This window comes from Triturus cristatus, chromosome 2_1 (genome assembly GCF_964204655.1).
Source record: "Triturus cristatus chromosome 2_1, aTriCri1.1, whole genome shotgun sequence".
Taxonomy (NCBI): domain Eukaryota; kingdom Metazoa; phylum Chordata; class Amphibia; order Caudata; family Salamandridae; genus Triturus; species Triturus cristatus.
The window spans coordinates 2,757,847-2,772,427 of NC_140581.1; the positions used below are offsets into that span (position 1 = coordinate 2,757,847).

At 47.7% G+C, this 14,581-nt stretch overlaps 1 protein-coding gene across 1 annotated transcript in view; it reads right to left on the reverse strand.

The window, feature by feature from the left end:
- LOC146863581 (uncharacterized) overlaps positions 1-14,581 on the reverse strand; it is a 205,048-nt gene that overhangs the window by 134,212 nt on the left and 56,255 nt on the right. The window contains 1 exon segment of the mRNA XM_085640887.1: positions 12,261-12,359. Within this exon segment, the coding sequence (XP_085497013.1) occupies positions 12,261-12,359 (99 nt within the window).

Here is a 14,581-nt window from a genome sequence, read left to right on the forward strand (position 1 = left end):
ATTGTGAGGCAAAACCTGGTAGCCGCTCAAGACACCCAAAAACACCAGTACGATAAGGGAACCAAAGCCCGGAAGTTCAGCCCTGGCGATCTAGTACTGTTACTATTGCCTTCTTCCGACCACAAATTACTAGGACAGTGGCAGGGCCCCTTTCCGGTGTTAAGAGCCGTGACTCCCGTTACCTATGAAGTGGAAACCGAACCCACCCGAGGTATCGCGCAGATCTATCACGTGAACCTCTTGAAGAAGTGGGAGGGCCCCCGTCCTGTCCTGTCCCTTACAATAGCCCCTCCCTTTGAAGGGTGCATTGACCCTGACCTCCCCGAACCTAACAAACAGGATCTCAGGAAAGCCCTGTCCTCGGTGCAAACAGTCTTTTCCTCCCTTCCAGGACACTCCACCGTGGTTGAACATGCTATCCACACGGAACCAGGAAAAACCGTGAGACAACGGCCCTACCGCATCCCTGAAGCACGTAGAGCCATCATCAGAGAGGAGACGAATCAAATGTTGAAAATGGGCATCATAGAGCCCTCCAACAGCAGCTGGAATTCCCCCATAGTGTTAGTACCCAAGCCAGATGGCTCCACCAGATTCTGCATTGACTTTAGAGAAGTGAATAAAATATCGGCCTTCGACACATATCCCTTACCCCGCGTAGACGAAATGGTGGAACGCATAGGCAAAGCTAAGTACATAAGCACCCTGGATCTCTGCAAGGGTTACTGGCAAATCCCCCTCAAAGAAACAGATAAACCCAAAACCGCCTTTTCCACCCCGGATGGGTTTGTTTCAGTTCAAGGTGATACCTTTTGGGCTTCACGGTGCCCCGGCTACATTTCAAAGAGCCATGAACTTGGTACTACAGCCACACCTAAGGTATGCCGGGGCATACCTCGATGACATCGTCATTTATAGCGACGATTGGGAGCAGCACTTACAACACTTACGTTCTGTAGTGACCTCTCTGGGGAACAGTGGCTTTACCATCAACCCCTCCAAGACCACCCTAGCTGCCCAGAGTGTAAAATACCTTGGATACCTGTTGGGGAAAGGGCTCATACGGCCTCAGAACAACAAGATCAAAGCCATTCAGGCCATCCCCTTCCCTCAAACCCGGAAGGAACTTCGTGCCTTTCTGGGTTTATTAGGGTACTATAGGAGGTTTATCCCGAATTTCTCCCAAACCGCGGCCCCTTTAACTAATTTATTGAAGAAATCCACAAGAGCTGAAGAACTGCTCAGACATCCCTCAACCCCGATGGTACACGCCTTTGAACGGCTGAAGCAGTCCCTACTCTCGGAGCCGGTGTTAATCAGCCCGGACTATACCCAGACTTTCATCTTGCAGACCGATGCCTCTGATCAGGGCTTAGGGGCTGTTCTTTCACAGAAGGACTCGACAGGGATCGAACGACCAATTTTATACCTCAGCAGGAAGCTTTTTCCCCGAGAAGTAAATTATGCAGTAATAGAGAAAGAGGCCCTAGCCATTAAGTGGGCAGTGGAAAGTCTTCGGTATTACCTGGAGGGGCGTGAATTCATATTATATACCGATCATGCCCCTCTAGAATGGATGGCCCGTAATAGGGGCCACAATGACCGAGTCCTTCGGTGGTTTCTCTCCCTACAGCCCTTTCGGTTTACAACCGTACACCGGAAAGGACTACAACAGGGCAACGCTGATTATCTGTCCCGGTATCCACCTCCCAGCCCCCCTACCAGAAAGACAGCTAGGGAAAGGGGATGTGGAACGGAGGCGACAACTACCTCACTACAGCGGTGTCCGGGCACGGGGACCCTGTCCCCCGCGCTCGACCGATTAACGTCCCGGTCACCCAGGACACCCTCTCTTTCTCGTCCCCTGCAGGTACCGCCTCCTGGACTTGGTGAACCGGAAACACTCGCCAGCTCTCCCGGACGCAGACGCTGGACGACCTCGAGCGACCCGGAAGCACCCGCCCCTGACCCCGGAAGAGGCCAGCCAGACAACAAGCCGGAAGGTAGAAAAAGCCCCGAGGAGGACGGAGCGTCGTTCGGAGCAACCGACTCGTGGCAGGAGATAACGGAGAGCGACGAACCCCCGACAGAGAGCGGCGCAGCACGGCTGGACCGAAGCAAGGAAGAGGACGAGGACGTCTGGACGGAGGACTGGTGGCATCCTGAGGAGGAGGCTGGAGAGCGGCCGCAACTCGGACGAGAGTTGCGGCGGGGCACGTGAGTACACGTCACCTTTCTCCGTGACCCTTTTGTAGTTAGAGTTGTAAATATAGAACTGTAAATAACATAGGAGACACGCGCACTAAGACACAGCATACTTATCCCCCGTTTTCACGAGCACTGTATAAATACCGATCACTGCCCCAACACCTGGCACCTCTATCCCCTCCCCTCTCTTACTTGCCTTTTCCACCTCCCCTGTCCGTCCCGCCCTCACTTCACCCTTTCGTAAGTCCTCACTCTCGGGTGTCGGTGGAAGTATTCCGACGGTGTCGCTCGGACTAATAGCCCTTGCGCTTCTCTCCTTTGTTTCAAGCCTCCGTGGAGCCTCAGTACCATATCGAGGGGATCACCAGCTGCAAGGGAGAAGCCGGAATCCATCTCGACTCCACCACACCGAACCGGGTCACGAGCCAAGTCAACCGTCCCGTCCTGTGTTTGACTCTGTACATTTGTTCCCCTGTTGATTAAAGCACAGACATTGCTCACTATATTCGGCCTCCCCGCCTGTTATTCCGGTCCGCCTTGCCCACAAGTCCACAGGGTTATAGTCCCATTACTACAGTGCACGGCATGTCATACTGTTACCCCACACAGGGTGTGTCGTATAGGTTATAGTCCCATTACTACAGTGCACGGCATGTCATACTGTTACCCCACACAGGGTGTGTCGTATGGGTCATAGTCCCATTACTACAGTGCACAGCATGTCATACTGTTACCCCACACAGGGTGTGTCGTATGGGTCATAGTCCCATTACTACAGTGAACGGCATGTCATACTGTCACCCCACACAGGGTGTGTCGTATGGGTCATAGTCCCATTACTACAGTGCACAGCATGTCATACTGTTACCCCACACAGGGTGTGTCGTATGGGTCATAGTCCCATTACTACAGTGCACAGCATGTCATACTGTTACCCCACACAGGGTGTGTCGTATGGGTCATAGTCCCATTACTACAGTGCACAGCATGTGACCCCTACATGGGGTTGTCTTTACACAAGCTTAGTCCCATTCACAATAGCTCCTCTGGGTAGGAGTTGGTCATGGGTTTTAATTCCATACTCACATACTTTGGGTACATTGTTACCCTTACACACAGTGTTTTCTTTGGATCTCAATCCCACTTGCTGTTTTTTCTATGCTGTGCCTTATTGTTTTACATAGTCAATTTTCCAATGCAATATTCTTTACACTATATTATCACTACAACTTTATAACAGGGAAGTATGAGTGATCTTTTTGTATTCTCTCCTCTTCTTCTCTGTTACCTTTCGCGTGTTCAGTTTTCCTCATGATGTCTTTTCTCCTCGTCATTGGTGGATTCTGGACTTTATTGTTTTTGTTAGTCTTTCTTTGTCCTCTGTCTTTCTCTTGTCATAGTGCATTTTCTTGTTCTTCCTTCCACTTGAGTCCACTCTTCCTTTGCCACAGTGAGTGTGTCTGGTTGTTGTCCTATGTTTAGTTGTGTTGTGCTATGTCTTGTCTTCTCGCTTGCCTGCCTGGCCGGTAGGTGTGTCTGAGGGGTAGTCTTTGGTGCTTTCATGTTTCTTTTTGCTTCCTTTTTATTTCCTTTCGTTGTGTCTTTTTATTCTTTTCTGTCGTTATTTACAGAAGGGAGGATGGGTTATATTTTCCAAGCTATCTATTTTCTTAATCTTTCACTTCCCTCCTTGTTCACTCTTTTGCATTGCTTATCTGTTTCTGTTTTCCTCTTTTCTTACCTCTTGTATGGCTTTCCCTTTTAAGTTTACCATCTTAATTGTTTTTATTATATGAGAAAGAGGAATATGAAGTGTCCTGTCCTACTAATGTTATACTATGTTACCACTTGCTCAGCCAGTGGAATGTTGCTGTGATCATGCGTTACAGAATGTTGTGAGTCTGTGAGCACATGTCACAGTTGAGAGTGGGCTGAGCAGCATGCTGGCTGTTCCTGGGGGGAGGCCCGTACTCGACTGATCTACATATCTTGTAACCTACGATCAATGAATATCCTGAACTACATCTACCCTGCGTGGACTCCGTTACTACACACTGCCATTTCAGCCTGCATGTTTTGGTGCAGCCGAAAGTGAAGAGTCGTCACGGCACACATCCGTGTGTGCCATGCCTGTGCCAGCACTGCATGAGGCCTGGTAGGTCCCCCTTAAGGTAGGGCGCACTGTGTCTCAGGTGAAGGCCTATCTGCATAAGGCCTTGCTTAGAGATTATAAGTGCTCAGTAAAGCCAACCTGAGTATATGGTCTGCAAACTGGTCATTACGAGTTTCCTAGCACCATGATGGCTTTACTGAATCCTGGGATGTTTAGTATCAAACATCTCAGAATAATAAACCTGCACTGATTCCAGTGTCGGATTTATTATTCCCTGCACTCAGGGTCCCTTCTAGAGGGGACTCCTCAACCAAACCAACCTCCGGTGGGTTCCTGAGTGGTGAACACCAGCCTGCCACCATGAGACAAGTTCATGGATTCCTGGTTTGGGAGCCTTCGCTCCCGAGCCCAGGAACAAAGCCTTTCCTGGGTGAGGTGTTCACACTTCCCCCAGGTCAGGAAGAGCCATCTGTGGCGGGGGAGCTTCAAAGGCCTGGCAGCCTTTGGAATGCGACCCCCAGCCTCTCCTGCTATCAGGAGCAGGCCCCCTTCCGGTCTCCCCTCCATTTCGGCAGGAAGACAGGCCGGAAAAAGTAGTCCATTCCAAAAGTTGTGCCCACCACTGCCAACCCCACCCCTCAGGTGGGGGAAGCAAGGGGAAGCCCACTCTTCAGTGCACACCATATTGCAGGTGGTAGCACCCCCCCCCCAATAAGGGATAGGGATGGGCTCTCACATGGGGTGAACACACCCAAAGTTTAGTCACCCTAAAGACAGTAGACCATTGGCTACTACCTCGAGACCCCTTAAATGCCCCCTAAATACAGTATTCAGGAGACAGCCCTGAACCCAGAAACTTGAATCGGTGCGCAAATTAGAAGAAGGTTTGTGCTGCAGAAGAGGAGGACGACGACAACTGCTTTGGTCCCAGCACTACCGGCTGGTCTCCTGATCCGGAAACCCTGTAAGCTGAAACCGGCATGTCCTGTAGCCAGCAGCCCCCCAAGAATGCTGGGGACCTGCCCTGTCTCCCCAAAGAAATCTGATCTCCCGTGGACACCGGATTTGTCCAACACCAACCCAAGCCAGGACTATAGATCCAGCCCGATCCGCGAGTCCTCACCACTCGGTACCAGACGCCCACAGCCTGAGTTCTAGTGGCCCAACACCCCAGCAAGGTCCCCTGGCAATCGTGACCTGTGTTCCAGCATTGGACGAACCTCCAACGACCTTTTTCTCGATGCCTGCAACCTCATCCTGAAGGGTCCCCCCAACCGCGACAGGAACCGATGAGAAGAACCCAACACGAAAAGACACCCCTGCACCCGGAGCCCCAGAGTCCTGAGGTGCCCGACTGATGGTGTCCAGCAACACTTCATTTTCATCCTCCACTCGTAGGTTCTCTTCATACAGTCTACTGGCTCCAGCCTGAAGTCCTTTACCACGGCCAACATCCTCCATAGGAAAGCATTGGGATCCTGACACTTCCTGAGCACCCTGCACCTGGCCTCCCCAGCACCGCTGGTGGTGTGGACTTGGTGCTGACCTGGGACCCCCTTTGCCTTACTTAATCCTAGGAGTTTGGCTCCCAAGACTGAGTGGCCTGCCCCTAGCCCCATTGGCTAACATTGGCACTCTGCACCCGGCCGCCCTAGTGCCACAGGTGGTGCCCTTTGAGTGCCAATCTGAACCCTTGGGAACGTTGGTTCTACCCCTGAAAACTCCTTATCCAAAACCGTTTACTTACCTGTAAACCTAACACTTTGTTTTTCTCCATAGGATTGTATGGTGGGTTTTCTCTGAACAATCTTTTAAGTGTCGAACACTTTTTGTGCTGCAACAAAGTTACTTAGTGTCTTTCAAAGAGATAACCCATTTACTGATGTCCCGTGTGGCTTAAAATGTATTAGTATTTTCTTTCAGGCCAAACTATAAAAGTAATTACCAAGCAATCTAAAAGTAATCTGAAAGTAATTCCAAGGGTTTTTGAACCGTATACAAACCGTTTTCTCACCCGCAATAGTAATCTGACTGTTCCTACAGATGCAGTGCTCTCTGTATTTTGAAAAGTAACATTGTAAGAAAAGTATAACTTACCTACTACTAAGTAAATCTAGGTTCTAGAAATAAAACAACAAAATAATAACTTTTTATACAAACAATTGGTTCTGGATTAAGACTTTGAGTGTGTGACATCATTTCTTGCCTGAGTGTGTACAACAAATGCTTAACACTACCCTCCTGATAAGCCTGACTGCTCAACCACACTACCACAAAAGAGAGTAAAGATATATCTACCTGATGCCCCCGGACGAGGTGGCGGGTTGTCGCCGACGGGGCAGGATCCCCCCACGGCAGCGCACTTACGGATCGCTTGCGGATCGCCTTAGAGTTGAGAGTTCTTGGGCCAGGTAGGGTCGCCCGGCTCTTAGCGGCCCTTGGCGAGAGGTCGCTGGGCATCCCCACCCCCTCAGGAGCAGCGCACAACAACGCCGATAGCGCTTTCGTTGTGTTTTTTATGAAGGAAGCCCTAATCTAAAAGAATATTCAAAAAGCGTCCACCACACCATGGAAACAGAACCCTCATGCACCAAAGGGGCCTGATGTTGCCAGCAAAACGAGCAAACTAAACTATACTAGAAACGACTACAGCCACGACATCGCGGTCTAGTTAATGGTACCTTTGTTCATTTGACTTTATTGTTATTTTTATTTTTTGACCCTCATTTTCTTGTATGTCCACATATTCATTAGCAGGTCAGTGGCTCTGGGTTTTACTATCTCAAAATGGCCGATGGCACATAGAACAAGGGCAAGGGGTCTCCCCCATCCACTGGTCGCTTCTAAGAGTGTTTTAACAGCATCTCCTATTGACTCTAATTGCATCACAACTGAAATAGGACCATATTCCTTAACAGTTTGATGGACAGTGAAACAGGACTTCACGAGCTCTCCCACAGTTCCCCAACAGTTTGATGGTCAGTGAAACAGGACTACACTGGTTCTCCCACAGTTTATGGAAACAAACAGAAGACTACATAGCTGTTCAGGAAGACCTCCACTAAGGAGTCGGCCATTTTAGACTGTCACCACCACAGTGTTTTAGTCCATAGTTTCTACGGCTTCCGACGGCTCCTCCTTCCCATTTCAGGTCAAACTTTTGTTACATTCTCCTCTCAATTTATTTTATTCTATTCTATGCCCTGTGGCTCTTCTTCTCTTTTACCCCACATCCTACCCAGCACCTGGCACCCATGGTGCAACCATCAGGACAACTGAGATCAAACCCCCGTCTCCCCCTCAGTCCATAATAACTTAGCCACAGCCGCAGTTGTTATTTTCACCCTCCCGTACCCAACCATCTTCCCAAACTCTTCTCACTGCATTCCACGGATCCCTCTTGAGTCCCATTCACCCATACACACTTTTGCGCCCCTTTTCCCCGCACCGACTTTACTGCTCATATCATGGAACTCACAGGCACACATACCTACAACATCATTTATCCCCCAACCTCTCAAAAAAATCTGCCAAACGTTTCAAGCACAATTTTATAAAACTGCACTCTGAAACTCTCTTCGCTGATCCCTATTTCTCACTACACAACGGGAACACAACCACAGATAAGACTTCAATAATTAACGAAGTAGCCCCCCTTCAACCAAAGAGAGTGTCCACGAAAGAATCTAAGCCCTGGTACATTGGTCTACTTAACGAGGATAGACGTTCTCTTAGAACTTCCGAACGCAATTGGAGATCAGTCCCATCCGCTAAGCACCTCAAGATTCTAAGGAAAAAGAGAAATGCATACTATAGAGAGATCAAGCGCACCAAAGCTGACTTCTTCAGCCACCAACTAGACCGAGCAAGAAATCGTCCCCAAAAACGTTTTGAATTAATCAAAACCCAATCTAAGGATGCACCCCAACGTCTACAAGACATAGCCCATCCACAACCCAATTCTGAAGAATTTTCTACCTTCTTTAATCTGAAGACTAACAACATCAAGAGAGATCTCCTCAATTACCTAATCTTACACTCCGGTCCTCATACGAAAACCTCCCCACGACTCCCAATTGCGTCACAACAAATCCTTTCAAAGTTTGACCTAAAAAACAACGCAGTTTGGTCATCCTTTGATACTTACACTGAAGAAGCTATATGCAAGATTATCAGTGCCCTGAAGCCTGCCAATCACCTCACCGATCCTCTCCCCGCAAACGCCATTAAAGACTTAACCCCATTGCTTCTGCCTCTCTGGACCAAAATCATTAACAGTTCACTTCAACAAGGCTGCATCCCGGACTCCCTCAAAGTTGGACAGGTATCACCCATCCTAAAGAAACCCACAGCCGACCCTACGGACCTAAACAACTATCGCCCTATTGTCAACATCCCTACCTTGGCCAGACTATTGGAAAAATGTGTACACCACCAATTGACAAAACATATTGATCACTTTGACCTTCTTAACAAACATCAATCAGGCTTCCGAGCAGGCCATAGCACGGAATCAGCCATGACACACATAATTGACGATGCACTACAAATCCTTGATCAGAACGGTACATGCGTACTCATCCTACTAGACCTCTCCTCAGCCTTTGATACGGTCAAACACGAAAATTTGATAGATCTTCTGAAACATAGAATGGGTCCATCAGGGTCAGTGCTAAACTGGTATTCCCTCTTTTCTCCAAAACCGGACTCAAAAATTCAAGGTGAACAACACCCTGTCCAAACCCGTTCCACTTACGTTGGGTGTCCCGCAAGGGTCCTCTCTATCCCCGACATTGTTTAATCCACTCATAGAACCACTCACCGAATTGCTACAAGCGTCTAACGTGCAATGTCACATGTAAGCAGACGATACTCAACTATACCTCAAGAGCCACACCCTAGAAGACATTAAATTGCTTAACACAACGCTTAGGAACACCCAGACATGGCTGGCAGAGAACCATCTCAAACTGAACGCTCTAAAAACCGAACTCCTCCTAATAGCTCCACCTGCCAAAGTCCCCATAATGCATGACTGGATCAAACATCTTACTGCATTCCACGTCCATCCAACCATTGTGGACTCAGTGAAAACATTGGGTATTACCCTTGACTGCAACCTCAATATGCAGAAACACATTAGCAACGCAACAAAGGGAGCAAACTTCCAGATAAACACAATGAGGAAGTTGAAACCCTTCCTGCCAATTAATGACTTCAAGCTGGCAGTTCAAGCTCTAGTTATCCCTCATGTGGATTATGGAAGTGTCTCACTGTGTGGCCTTCCGAAAGCTACAACAGCACCCCTAAGAGCCTCAATAAATGCTGCAGCGAGACTCATCACTGGCTCGAAGAGAAGTTCCCACATCTCCCCAGACTTAAAATCCCTGAATTGGCTACCATTTGAAGCCAGAATTCACCTGAAAATAGCGTGCTTGACGCACAAGGCCATACATCATAATGCACCCAGCTATCTGACACAGAAACTGACGATCTCTGGTGGTATAAGATCCACAAGAAGTGCGGAAAACCTACTACTGAACCCGCAAAGATTCAACAAGAAGAAAACATATAAACGATCTTTCTCAGGGATGGCGCCCAGGATATGGAATGCACTACCCCCAGAAACCAGATTGAACTCCTCCCCTGCATCTTTCAAAAAGGAGGTAACATCGATTCTCATGGCAAAATTCACCTGAGCATAGACTAAGGAAATTCTGAGAACATTCATACCCTCATAAGTAATCCTTATTATGAGAAGGGCCCAACTAGACAACCCAGTCATTATATTTGCCATTGTCATGACTCAACGGGACTTTCCTGTTTTGTACCCTACTGCTTTACTTTGCACAAGATGTTATGTATACTTGATTTACCTGCATTTATTTGTTGTATAATTTAACCTCACTTATTGTAAAGCGCTCTGATATCCGCAGGGGTCTTGTTCGCGCTCTATAAAACTTTCAAAATAAATGAATAAATAAATCTACTTTAGCCTCTGCTAGGGTTTGGGGATCCACTGGACTGTGCACACTAGACCTTGCTCATATACAGAGCCAGCTCCCTACATTGATGGGTCAGCTGTGGGGTCCATGACTTTTCATGTGTCCGATACTTGGTCAACACCTGATGACACGACTACAATCAAATAATTGCCTTTAGTTCAACTTATTTTTTACATTGGTTAAGTCCCTGTTAGCATTCCAAAAGTCTAAAAACTCCTGATAATTAGGGGTGAAAGCATTCTGGGCGTTGTTGACCTCTGGAAATAGGATCCCCACTACTAGTAAAATGACTGATGCACCGAATGGGGTTGAGGAGCTCGACCTCACCCCCTACCTCCAGCTAGATATGAGAGTTAAGGTCTTTGAGCAAACTTAAAAAGATTTCTGTGGGGCCCCATCCTTCCAAGTCCAAGCTCACAGAGCTCTTGGCAGAGTATGGTTGAGGGAGTATGTCTCAACACCTAGATTAGGGATTACAGATTGATAAAGTGGTTTAATATTAATTAAGTAAATCACAAGTTTTGTGTATATGAATACAATGAAATTGTTTTTATAACATATAAAACTTTTTCCAAACTGCAAAGAAAAAGACAAAATAATAATAGTTGTTTGAATAAATATATATTTTTGATAATCAACAATATTTGGTTGTTTACATATTGATATTGCAAGTTAGAAGGTCCGCTTTTAAATGTTTTCAACACAGGTTCAACAAGACATTGAAGGGCATGATCATGGGGCTCCCTGAAGTAACTCAAAATGAGATGGGATGTTCTCTTGCCTGCTCTTCGCTTATAGGCAAGGGCCTCAGAAGGGAGTAGGGTTTACCCCCCCTGAATCGCTGTTCAGCTATCCTGTGAGGGGACCACTTACACTTGTCGAAGCGTTGGAACTTTATTAGTTATAAATGTCTTTTTCTTTCTAGAATTAAGAACTTTCTAAACGTTCAAATCATTACTGTTTTATTTAATGTATGGTTTCTGAGTGTCTACCTTCGCACCACCTCCTAGATTAAGCAATGAATGTTTGTCCCCGCTACCCTGAGACCTTAAAGGTCTGAAAGGGAATTCCTGGTCACGCAGTTGGAGTTCAGTAGTATTATGACCCCCAGGACACTGGTGCTAACTGACATCGGTCAGAATATTCTGAACCTCCAGATTGTATTTTGAGAATTTTTTTTAAGTTGTGCCGCTGCCCGCCTGTAGGTGTCGCTGTATGGCTTGGTTTGGTGGTGTCTTCCTACCGTCCCACAAAGAAGGAAGTGGAGCAGGATAGAAGCGCCTCCCCTGCATTGCTGCCAACTGTGCCAGTTTTCTGACAACTCTAAATGTATTCTAGACAGCATGCCAAGGACGGCGTATCACCTGAAAACGTCAGGATTCAAGCCATGCTGCGACTGCAGAAAGCAGATGTTGATCACAGACCCAAACAACATGTACCTATGAGGTCGGGGCTTTTTGATCAGGACTCAAAGTCACATGATAAGTGCACCTGAAGGTGATCTGGGAGTAGGAGGTGAAGCTCTATTTCACTGAGCATAAGAAGAAGATGCTTTCAAAACAGAGGCCCGCTCCAAATCGAAAGGCTGTTCTCAGTTGCAGTCATGAGGCCGGTCCCGCACAAAGGCCCATTCCTGAGGGATGTCTTTCAGTAAGTCAAAGTTAAAAAGTTGTCATAAGCGCAAGAACACTGAACAGGACTCAGCCCCATCGCACCGCTTGAAGTTTGGCGAGAAGTCGTAAGGGTGTCACTCAAAGGGTCCAGAGTCTTCTGGCTCTGAGCTATGGCACAATTAGCCTTGGTGTGCAAAGAAGGGTCTGGGTCTCAATGAAGACTGGTGCCAAAGGCCTAATCTATCTGACAATAAGGCAGTCATTCTGTTTGCAGTTATAGTATAAATTCACAGGAAACTCTGCACAAAGACGTTCACTCACCAAGTCGCACCAGTGGAACAGTCCAGGAGCCCTGCTCGGATGGAACAGACTCGTCAGCCAGGTTTCTTCTCTGCGTTGGCCTCACATATTCTTTGGCAGCTGCGAAATGTAGAAGATAAAAAGTCACCTTCAAACTTAAAACAATGAATATGGCAGTAAGTAAAATTAGCAGCACTTTAAAGTACGTTCCACAGTAGCCCTTATGACCCGACTGCTAATTAAATAAACAAAAACAGAAAGGCCATGACAGGGCCGGCTTCAGCGCTGATGCGAAAGTCTTTTTTGGCGCCGCACCAATAACCTCTTTCTCCGTAAATACCTTTACTACCACCTTCCAACAGTGCCCTTCATCTCCCCTTAGCCTCTCCCCCTCATGACCTCCTCCTCAGACTCCCTCACTACCACCTTCCAACAGTGCCCCTCATCCCTCCATGGCCCTCCCTATTGACCTCCTCCTCGGATTCCCTCAATGCCACACGCCACAAGTGCCCCCCTCATCTACCCTTAGCCCCTCCCCCTCATGACCTCCTCCTCAGACTCCCTCACTGCCACCCTCCACCAGTGCCCCTCATCTCTCTGTAGCTCCTCCCCCTCATGACCTCCTCCTCGGATTCCCTCCCTGGCACCCTCCACCAGTGTCCCTCATTTCTCTGTAGCCCCTCCCCCTCATGACCTCCTCCTCAGACTCCCTCACTGCCACCCTCCACCAGTGCCCCTCATCTACCCTTAGCCCCTCCCCCTCATGACCTCCTCCTCAGACTCCCTCACTGCCACCCTCCACCAGTGTCCCTCATTTCTCTGTAGCCCCTCCCCCTCATGACCTCCTCCTCAGACTCCCTAACTACCACCCTCCACCAGTGTCCCTCATCTCTCCCTAGCTCCCCCTCCACCCCATGACCTCTTCCTCAGATTCCCTCACTGCCACCCTCCAACAGTGCCCCTCATCTTTACGTAGCGCCTCTCTCATATGCATTTCATTTGTTGTGTAGCGCTACTCATATCAGTGTAGGGTGTGTCAGTACTTTACACCACGCACACATTATACAGAGACAATGAATCATACAAGTATGTAAATCAGCCTACAGGGAATGTCACATACGTCAATGAGGATTACAAGGTGTAGGAATCACATGTCATCCATACTGGTGGGCCGGATATTTTAAGAGGGTTTGATCTGGGGAAACACAACCTTAGGATTTAAAGAGTATTCCATGGGGTCAGCTTTACTGATATCTGCCCAAACATACTCATTTTAGCAACATTAGAATAATGAAAGACTGGGGAAGTTCTAACTATGCCATTCAGGGTTGCATGCAGCTCTTTGATGACAGTTTGTTGGTCACTGTCCTATGTTAGGATTGTAACTTCTGAACTGCAAGTTACACAAGGATCTCTGTGACAAAGGCAGTAACCCACTGAGCTTCCACATAAAATACAGTTCATCTGCATTTAAAAACTACGGACAGACAAACGATTGCTCTCCAACAGGATCATTAATCACCAGCGTTATCTGGCCATTCTGTATTGTCTTATTGTTGTCCTGCATCAGCCATGAGAAGGATAACAAGCATTTACAATGCAATGGTCTTGGCATTGTTAAAGTTAGAGCTATTGGCATTGCTCATGACATTCTTTTTGTTTATGTTTTTGTTTTTAAAACATTTAAAGAAACGGCATTGTTATTTACAATGTCAATAGCTTAATCACTCTCAAATGCGAGACCTATTGCATTTGCACCCACACACAGAGCCACACACCCAGAGCCACCCACACAGAGCCACTCACATAGAGCAACCCACACACAAATAGAGCCACCCACAGAGCCACCTACACACACACAGAGTTACCCACACACAGAGAGACCCACCACGCATAGAGCCACCTACAAAAAAAGCCACCCACACACAGAGCCACACACCCAGAGCCACCCACACAGAGCCACTCACATAGAGCAACCCACACACAAATAGAGCCACCCACAGAGCCACCTACACACACACAGAGTTACCCACACACAGAGAGACCCACCACGCATAGAGCCACCTACAAAAAAAGCCACCCACACACACAGAGCCACAAACACAGAGCCACCCACACACAGAACCACCCACACACACACACATAGCCATCCCCCCCACACACAGAGCCACCCCCACACACACAGAGCCACCCCCACACAGAGCCACCCCCACACACACATAGAGCCACACAGTAACCTCAAAATTTAACACATATTTACTTTTTGCTGGATCAACTGACAAACCCCTCAACAGGCTCTATGAAGATTAAGATTTCATGAGTAATTATTTTTTTTACAACAG